At 47.5% G+C, this 10,118-nt stretch overlaps 1 protein-coding gene across 4 annotated transcripts in view; it reads right to left on the bottom strand.

The window, feature by feature from the left end:
* Positions 1–6,040: 6,040 nt before the first annotated feature.
* The window catches only part of SMOX (spermine oxidase), a 25,224-nt gene continuing 21,146 nt past the window's right edge, over positions 6,041–10,118 (bottom strand). For 2 of the 4 annotated variants that reach the window (XM_009084789.1, XM_009084788.1), the window contains 2 exons: positions 8,075–8,235; positions 6,041–6,494 (listed from right to left, as the gene is read on the bottom strand). In XM_009084789.1, the coding sequence (XP_009083037.1) occupies positions 6,357–6,494; positions 8,075–8,235 (299 nt within the window). In that variant the 3' untranslated portion in view covers positions 6,041–6,356. Of the gene's footprint in view, positions 6,555–8,074; positions 8,236–10,118 lie in introns of all 4 variants that reach the window. The other 2 variants (XM_009084787.1, XM_009084790.1) reach the window with 2 other exon arrangements.

Here is a 10,118-nt window from a genome sequence, read left to right on the forward strand (position 1 = left end):
CCCCTCCTTCAATCTGAACCCATTACCCCTTGTCCTATCATTGCAGTTCCTAACAGAGTCCCTCTCTGGCTCCCTTGTAATCCCTTCTAATACTGGCAGGCTGCTATGAGGTCTCCACACAACCTTCTCTTCTCCAGGCTGAACAGCCCCAACTTCCTCAGCCTGTCCTCACAGGGGAGATGCTCCAGTCCTCTTATCAACTTCGTGGCCTCCTCTGGACTTGCTCCAACATGTCCTTCTTATGTTGAGGGCACCAGAACTGTATGCAGTTCTCCATGTTGGGTCTCACGAGAGCAGAGTAGAGGGGAAGAATCACCTCCCTTGACCTGCTGGCCACACTCCTTTGGATGCAGTCCGGGATTTGGTTGGCTTTCTGGGCTGTTATTGCCCATCTTTCAGACAGGCACTGATCTGTAACTCTGAGATGACTTTAAGCCTGGTTTGGACACCCAGAGCCTCTTTGCTTCACCCCACAGCCCCAGGGTGCTGGAAACGCTGGTTTGATGTGCTGGGTGGTGCAGACGAGGCAGAGCAAACCCACAGGCATCAAGAGAAAATACAAGAGAGCTGGAAAGGAACTTCTGACAAGGGCCTGGAGTGACAGGACAGGGGGAAATGGCCTCATACTGATAGATGGCAGGGTTAGATGGGGTATTTGGAAGTGACGCTGGTTTGATGTGCTGGGTGGTGCAGACGAGGCAGAGCAAACCCACAGGCATCAAGAGAAAATACAAGAGAGCTGGAAAGGAACTTCTGACAAGGGCCTGGACTGGAGTGACAGGGGGAAATGGCCTCATACTGATAGATGGCAGGGTTAGATGGGATATTTGGAAGTGATTTTTTACTGTGAGGGTGGTGAGGCACTGACACAGGTTGCCCAGAGAAGCTGTGGCTGCCCCCTCCCTTAAATCAAGGCCAGGTTGGATGGGGCATGGAGCAGCCTGGTCTGGTGGAAGGTGTCCCTGCCCATATCACAGGGTTGGAACTAGGTGGTCTTTAAGATCCCTTTTGACCCAAACCATTCTAGGATTCTATGGTTAACATTAATGTGCTGAGCTTTAGGTGGATCAGTCCTGAAGGCACACAACAGAAAGCTGCAACTCTCACTACAAGGTGGGTTCCTTCCTTTTTTTTCAGCTTTGCATCTCCACATAGGAAAACCCTTCTTGTCAGAGAGGGTGTTTAGGCTGAGAAAGAGGAGATGAAGGCTGCAGCAAGCCCTCAGCAGCAGCAGAATCAGAGGAGTATGCACAAACCAAGGCAGTGACAAGGTATGAGGCACATACCAAGCTGCTGGAATCCCCCAGGGGTCCCAATCTCCTTTTATGCTTTCGGATTGTGTTTGCTACTGCAAAGAAATCAGCACCAGGGGCATTTTCTAAGCACCAGACTCCATCCTTTTCACTATTTTATAATTGGCACCCCCTGGTACAGCTTGACTTGTGCCCACTTGCACAGTTCAGAGCCCAGCATGGGTCCTGGACTGCTCCTGCAGGGCACAGGGAAAGGGCTAAACACTGCAAACATCCACAGCCCTGAGCCAGAAAATCATGCTGGGAGCCTTAAACATGCTGGGGGACATGAGTCTGGATGATCCCCTCTGTACATGGCAGCAGAGACAACTACAGGCCACTCAGTACCACCAACTCAGGCTTAACTGGTTGAAGTGGGTGAACTTAAGAGTTCTTTTCCAGCCTTAACAATTCCATGGTGCTGTGATTAACCATCGGTGACACTAAAGGGGCTCTCTGCTCACCCAAGGTGGGTAACTCACAGTCTCAAGCTGCACCAGGGCAGATTTAGGTTAGACATTAGGAAGAATTTCTTCACAGAAAGGGTGATTAAACAGTGGAATTGACTGCCCAGGGAGGTGGTGGAATCACCATCCCTGGAGGCTTTTGAGGAGAGACTGGATGTGGCACTTAGGTCATAGGTTGGACTTGATGATCTCAGAGGTCTTTTCCAACCTGATTGATCCTGTGATTCTGCAATGATTTCTACAAGGAGGGATGTTAAGCCAAGAGTCAGGACCTGTCCCATAATTCCACCACCCTTCTCATGCAAGAGAAGCTTTAAGCACTCACTTCAGCTTTTCAAACAACCTCCTTCTTAAAGCATTTCTTGCTACCAAGTTCAAGGATCACAGAGTCACAGAGGCTGGAAAAGCCCTCTAAGACCATTGAGTCCAACTGTCCTCCCTGTACGGCTAAGGCCACCCCTAAACCACATCCCCAAGTGCCACATCCACATGGCTTTTAAATTCTTCCAGGGATAGTGACTCCACTACTGCCCTGGACAGTCTGTCAGGACTGGACAACCCTTTCCATGAATAAATTTTTCCTAATAATCCTCCTAAATTTTTCCAAATAAAATTTTGTTAATTATTTTCCCTAGATCCCCCAGGAAAGGGGCAGCCAGGGACAGACACCCCTGTTCCCCTGTGGCACCATCACCCCCCATGGGGCTTTGGAGACCCACCTCTGCCAACATCCTGCTGCTTCCACCCACCACCTTCCCCAACCAGCTGGCCAGGAGGAGCTCAATTCATACTGAGTAATTAGATGTCTCTTACCATCACAGCAGCTACATCTGCTTCCTACCAACCTTCATCCTACTGCTGAGCTCTTGGTAGGCACAGCTGGAGTGAAGATGAAGCAAGTCTTGGAGAAGGGAGGGGGGGGGGGGTCACAGAGCTCTGTGGTGATGCCACCTCTCCTTGTCACATGCTCAGGGTGGCCTCAACTTAAAACAATTGCTAAATTTAGTGTCTTTGCAATATGATACTCATTTAAAGGCTGGATTGCTGCTGCGGGATGGAAGCAGAGGAAGGAAGGGGCAAAGCAGGATTGCCCTGCAAGGGGCTTTGAAACCCCGATCACCAGCACAGCAGCTTTTATTGGATATCCCATGGTAAAAAAGGCACAGGAGAAAGCACCCTCTTCAGTTTTCCTGGATCACAGGCTCACGTGACCAAAGGATTTGGTTTTCTCCTGATTCCACTTTACAACAGATCAGGCTGCTGGGACATCAGCTCTGGCTCCTTGAGGTTGAGCTCTGAGTAACTGAAGCTGCACAGACTTTTTCTCTTTTGTTTTCTTCAAGCATGTTAAGCTCCCCTTCCCACAGCCCAACTCTCTAACAGTAACATCATGAAAAGGGAATTGCTTCTGAGATAAAATGGGAGAAAAACATCATAAATCCAACATACCACCATCCTTTCCAGGTTTCCAGCAGCCAGGAAGGCATCCCACCTCCACACTACAGCATGGAATCAGCACAGTTCAGCAGATCTTGGAGACAGTCAGTCAGTTGGTGCCTCCTCTGCAGACATCTATCTTGGGATGCACTGACTCACCCTCTGGAGAGGGATTTTTCCCTCTCTGTGTCCCTTTTCCTCCTCTCTGTAACTCATTTATCAACACAACTCCCATCTCATAGGCACAAAGAGTGTACACAGACTTCACGTGGAGCAGCAGATGCCAAACCAGACACATCTTTCACTCCTTGCAGGAAGCCCTGGCCAGCAGCCAGGCACATGGAACAATAGAATGCAGGGAGATAAGGCAGCAGCCAAACACCAGCCTTCATCCTGAAAACTTTTTATTTTTGGAAACTGTTTAGACATTTTAAAACTACGCTGATGGCTACAGTGCATTCACTTGACTTTAAAGAACAGGATTTCTCTCTCTAAGGAAAAAAAAAGTGTTTTCTTGTTCCAGATGGCACCCCGGTCACAAACTCAGGAGAAAACCCTGGGAGTCACTAACATCTGGACTTGTTGACACATCTGCACAGTGTAGGGGCTGCTTGGATGGAGAGTGCTCCTGTTACTAGAAGGAACCTACAAGGATCAAGTCCCACTCCTGGCCCTGCACAGGACACCCCAACAATCCCACCATGCTTCTGAGAGCATTGTCCAAATGCTCCTTGAGCTCTGGCAGGATTGGTGCTGTGACCACACTGACCACAGTCCTGTCAGCTCTGCCCTAACCAGATCTCTTTGGTCCAGATTATATTACTGGGAGAGGAAAACATCAGTTCTTAGAGATTCTTCCCTACAAACACCATTTATGTGATGCAATTCTAACCTATATTCAGCCTAAGGCAGGTTTCATCTCAGATGCCTTCCCACATGTCTAAGCAGTGTACATCAGGACAGGCTTGTTGCAGTATCTTTATTCATTCACCCCAAGTTAATTTTCAAAGGTTTTTCTTGTTAACTTCCCCTTTCTCATCACTTTTGTTTGTAGACATTTTTAAGCCCTTTTTTAATGAATTTCCAAGCAGCTCTACTCAGTCACCACAAGAGGTGTCACTGCCAGAGCTGCTGTCTGGATCACACCAGGAGGAGCTGGCAGGGGCATGGACAAACCTGGTCAGACATTCCTCATCCTCAGCACTCTGCCCAATGAATCTTGTTGATGAACCAAGCACATTTATCCCCAGCTGGGCCCAAGCTGAGCATAAAAGAAGGGACATGTGGATACTCACTGTGTATCACAGGTTCTGGAGTGCCACTTACTCTCATGTAATGTGCACTGGCACTCAGAACCCTCTGTGTGCTGGGCTCACCCCACAGCAGAGCAGCATGTGAGGGGGAGATTCTGCCCCACTGCCCTGCTCAGGTGAGACCTCACCTGCAGTGCTGCCTCCAGCTCTGGGGCACCAACAGGAGAAGGATGTGGAGCTGCTGGAGTGAGTCCAGAGGAGGCCATGGAGATACTCCAAGAGCTGAAGCACCTCTGCTGTGGAGCCAGGCTGGGAGAGCTGGGGGTGTTCAGCCTGGAGAAGAGAAGGCTCCAAGCAGACCTTTACGTAACTTCCAGTGCCTAAAGGGGCTCCAGGAAAGCTGGAGAGGGACTTTGGACAAGGTCTTGGAGTGACAGAACAAGGTGAAAGGGCTTCAAACTGACAGAAGGCAGGGTTAGATAATAGGAAGAAATCCTTGGCTGTGAGGGTGGTGAGGCACTGGCACAGGTTGCCTAGAGAAGCTGTGGCTGCCCCATCCCTGGAAGTGTTTGAGGCCAGGCTGGATGAGGTTTAGAGCAACCTGGTCTAGTGGAAGGTGTCCCATGCCAGGTACTATATGTAGGCTCCACAGAAAACATATTTTTAATGAAAATATAATAAAACTAAGCTAAGTTTCCACATTCCTTCAAAATTCCTTGCTAGTGGGAACAGCCTTGACCTCTCTGAGGAAACACATCAACACCAAAGGTGTCATTCAGACTTTTGGACTTTCTTGTCTGGGGGCAGGGGGTGAAAACCTCACCCCTTGTGGGTCTCACTGTCCAACAAAAGATGGAGTTTCACCACAAAGGTGACTGAATAAAGCTGGTTCTCAGCACTCTCCTTCTTGCCCACAGTCCCACACCAGCCTGCATGTTTTTCCCACTTGGACCAGAGTTCACTCCAGCTGTATCTGCATTACCAAGGTAGTCTGGTAACAGTCTGGTAATGGGCCTGAACTCACCTCCCATAATGTGGCACCAGAGTTTTTGAAGGACAAGGGATAGGTCAGACTTTGACACTCCCTTTACAGGCTGCAACATACCTGGGCAGTTCCTGGAGAAGCACTCCTGTGTTAGTTTCCTTAGGGAAAAGCCTAATTTGCACAGATCAAACCCATTTTGTGAACCAAATGTGGACACAACCTCCAATGCTGCTTTCATCAAGGGTGTTTGTCTCTCTGCTTCGATAACTTCCATGGATTGGCTGAGTGAACCCAGAGGGAAGACAAACTCCCCCATGGAATTATAAGCAGACTTCCTGGTGCACAAATGCCCACAGACAGGTGATAGAGTTAAATATGTGATACAGAGTGATCTCTGTGTTACTCTGCACAAGGCAAATAGCTGTGTCTCTGAGGTGCAATTCTTTGAATGATTAAGATCAACCAGTACACTGAGTATCCAGATCTAACTCAAGATCCTCCTACTCCCAATTTTGTAGGAAGAGAGAAAACCTCTATTTTTCAAACACTGAATAAGAGTTGAAAGTTCCTGCATGAAGTGTCCAGGAAGTACCACAGCACTCAGTGTTTTTATTACAACATTTATTTTAGTATAGAAGGCACTTACAATACCGAAAGAGAAAAAAACCCCAAACATATGATAGGCACCAAAGTGAAATTAGAATTAAAATGACAGAGAAACAGTTTACCAGACCAAAAGAGCACCCTTCCCTGTTAACAATACAGCACATGGAAATGAAGCTAACTTTAACAATTAGGGCTTTTTAATTTTTTTAATAGAAAAGATAAAGGCTGTTCTACTGTGAACTGAAATTTAAAAAGAACCCCTCCACACACCTGCAGGAGGATCTGGGAGGTGGTGGTGGTCACAAACAGGGCTCTTTCAGGTCTGGCACTGCAGGAGGTCCTGGTACATGTCGATGAGGCGAGCAGCCTCCCTCTGCCCCGAGAGCACAGCACCGTGGGTCGTGGAGTAATACTTCCTGTGAGTGGTCTCCCCCGAAAACATCACCTGCATCGGCTGCACAGAGCAGGAAAAACACAAAAGCTCAGCAGGTCTTACTGGAAAGCAGATGTGAGGCTAAAAGCAGACAGAACTTTCTGTGCCCTCACACATAGAATCACAGAACGGTTTGGGTTGGAACAACCTTAAAGATCACCTAGTTCCAACCCCCTGCTGTGGGCAGAAACACCTTCCACTAGACCAGGTTGCTCCAAGCCCCATCCAACCTGGCTTTGAACACTTCCAGGGATGGGGCACCCCCATCCAACTTTGAACACTTCCAGGGATGGGGCACTCCATGGGTTGACACCTGTTTTAGAGTGCTGGTTCTCAAAATCCCAATGTGGTGCACCACAAGGACAGGTACCAGCTCAAAAATCCTAAAACAAACATGCATGAGGCATAGGACAGATTAATTCTGCACCATCTCCTGCCTTTGCTCTCCTAAATTATACTTCAGCATTTTGAGGATTAATGTAATTTTTAGCCTGGACAGCCATGGGTTGACACCTGTTTTAGAGTGCTGGTTCTCAAAATCCCAATGTGGTGCACCACAAGGACAGGTACCAGCTCAAAAATCCTAAAACAAACATGCATGAGGCATAGGACAGATTAATTCTGCACCATCTCCTGCCTTTGCTCTCCTAAATTATACTTCAGCATTTTGAGGATTAATGTAATTTTTAGCCTGGACAGCAACTTCAGAAGGAAAAGCAGTCATATCTCAAAACCCAGAGGGTGAGACACATTGTTCTATCCCTTACACCAATAAGTCCTTGCTAGAACTCCAACACAACTTTGAGGCAGGAACTTCTGGTACCTCTTTTCCCTGGGAATTACACAGAAAGATTCCTAAAGCTCCTGCTGTTTTTTTTAAAGCAGATTTCTGGGCTAAATAAAATTATTTCTGCTCGGGTCAGGCTCTGGTGGAGGAAATGGACTGGGCAGCTCCTTGGAGGCTGTACATTCATCAGCCTTTGTCTTTGGATTTGGACACAACCCTGAATGATGGAGTGAGTTTGGCTTAATGTGTTCCTGCTTGTCAGATGAGCTGTGGTAACCATCTCCATGTGTGCTTGGACTCTCCTTACTATATTCAGAAAGCAATGTCTGAGGAACAAATTCATCATCCCCTGCCAAGGACTGGGCCCCCCTCAGCCTGCACTGCAACACAGAAAGATTTCCTAATACGTATCTCTGACACGTTCAGACCTAGACATGAGCAGGGTCAAGTATTTTAATACTGAGCATTTTAAAACAAGATAAGATGTGCTTTCCAAGGGAATTCTGAACTGGACCACAAGGCTAATGCTCATTAAACATAGAGATCATGCTTCCAAAAGCCACATGGATGAGCAGCTCTTGCTAATTTCAGGAAGAGATGTGAGAATCCCTGACACATTGGCATTCCAGATGTTAAAGGAGCAAAACCCTACACACATCATTTGCCCAGAGAGGCATATATATAAAAACAAATGGGAAAACACACTACTGGGGAGCAAAGCAAGGATTGCCTCTTTCAACCTCCCTCCCAAAAACCCCACTACCCAGCATCACATCAGTTTTGCTGCCACAGACCCAATTTGGGCCATACTTACAGGAGTTTTGGAGCTTTCGGCATAAGGCAGTGGTTTAGCAAGTTTCTCTACATCAGCCCCACTAGACCCAACTTGGGTGTAGGAGTAGGATCCTCGGAAGTAGGGATTGCTGCCCCAGGAGGACCGCAGGATCCGGCGAGGTTTCGGAATGTTTGGATTCCCTGGATGGAAAGCAGAAGGCAAAAAGTAAGACTGTGTCCAAGAGGAAAGATGGCAATGCCTGTGCAAGATGTGAGGTGGCATCAGTTTGGTCTGATTTACTGAACATCCATCCCAGCACAGCCTGCAGGATACAGGGAAGAGCTCCCAAACCACATCTCTCTTCCGTCATTGAGTTCTAAGTATCTCTCTAACAGAAACAGGATCCCTTTTAATTTCAGCTCTTCCATTTTCCAGGGAGGTTGGTGGAGTCACCATCCCTGGAGGTGTCCAAGAAATAACGAGATGTGGCACTTAGTGCTCTGGTCTAGTTGGCAAAGTGATGATCAGTCATAGGTTGAACTTGATGATCTTGGAGGTCTTTCCCAACCTAAATGATTCTGTGACTAATTTTGGGAAAGATGATTAAAATGTTTAGGTTCCTAAAAGACTGAGGATCTTCAGGGAACCCTGGGCACAGTCTCCTGGTCTCATTTGCCATCTGGAGCCTGGTGGTGATCAAGCATATGATTGATCTCACCTAATGTGAGGTATTTAATTGGGTGTACAGATGCCCAGTGTAAAATGGATGTTTAGGTGGTCTGATGAGAGGGATGTGCCTTCAGGGAGGAGAGGAATTAAGGATGTTACAATCTTCCTTAGGTGAAGGCATAGGAAATCCTGTCAGAAAGTTCTCAAAACCTCTATTACCATTCCAACATCTACTCAGTGCCCCCAAAATCAACCAAAAATCTATATGACCCAATTTATGGGATGCACAAGGCACTTAAAAAAGGTTTTTGAGGCTGGAGGTAGTGTTTCTAGACTGCTGTAGGATTTCTACTGCTGAGAGAATCTAGGACCCAGAGGTGAGGGGCACTGGAGTGCACCAGTGACAGGTCATCATCAGACACTGTCCCCATCTCAAATTGCACAGAAGCACAGGGGATCCAGGACTGCAGCCAAGGCAGCACACCAGCTGGTGGCACAAAAGCCTCAGGTAGAAATAGAGTCATAATTTGAAGACCCTTTTGCTAGGCTGGTGGGAAACCACCTCAGCATCACTGATTTTGCTGGAGTCCCATTATCATATCTGGCTTGGCAGGAGAAGAATGGGGAGATGGGACATGGAGAATTGTAATGAAGAGAAATTCCCTTTGCAGGTGCCAAGATCCATCCCTGAGGCAACCTCACATATCCAGGCAAGGTTCAGCTACCTGGGTTGAGTCTATTCTTCACAGAAAGGGTTGTGCAGCCCTGGCACAGGCTGCCCAGGGCAGTGGTGGAGTCACCATCCCTGAAGGAATTTAACAGGCATGTAGATGCGGAGTTGGGGATGTGAGGGCTTTTCCAGCCTAAATGATTCTGTGATTCTAAGAGACTGTCAGCACAGGAAGGAAGAGTTTTGAGACATGTCTGCATCTTGCATAATTCCTGTGCTGCTTCAGACCCTGATCTGTGACAACTCCACATGTTCAGCCTGCTATGAGACAGTCCAAATTCCCCCACTTTCTTTATCACAGCTTCAAGAGAGAGACATCCAGCTGTAAAGACTAGTTAGGCACCACATTATTTACTTTGACTAAACCCTTACTTAGCTGTGTCTAAATCCTTAAAACCAGGAACAGGTTACTTCCCTGCTTCAGCTACTGCTTTCAGGAGTACTCCATGTCAACCAGAGCTACGGAACAGGGCTTGGAACAGAGCAGAGGCACTAGGATGGCCTGCCCAGAGAACACTGTGAACACTTTCTAAGCCCAGACCCCAGATCAAAATATGGCACAGACTAGCAAATAAATACACCCCACAAACAAAACACATCTTACAAACGAATGTTGTTTCAGGAATAACAGCTTTGCATAACAAAGCCTCTAAAATATGCTCCTCTGAGAATCTTCAAAGCAGG

Source organism: Acanthisitta chloris, unplaced genomic scaffold, assembly GCF_000695815.1.
Source record: "Acanthisitta chloris isolate BGI_N310 unplaced genomic scaffold, ASM69581v1 scaffold7151, whole genome shotgun sequence".
In the NCBI taxonomy this organism is placed as follows: Eukaryota; Metazoa; Chordata; class Aves; order Passeriformes; family Acanthisittidae; genus Acanthisitta; species Acanthisitta chloris.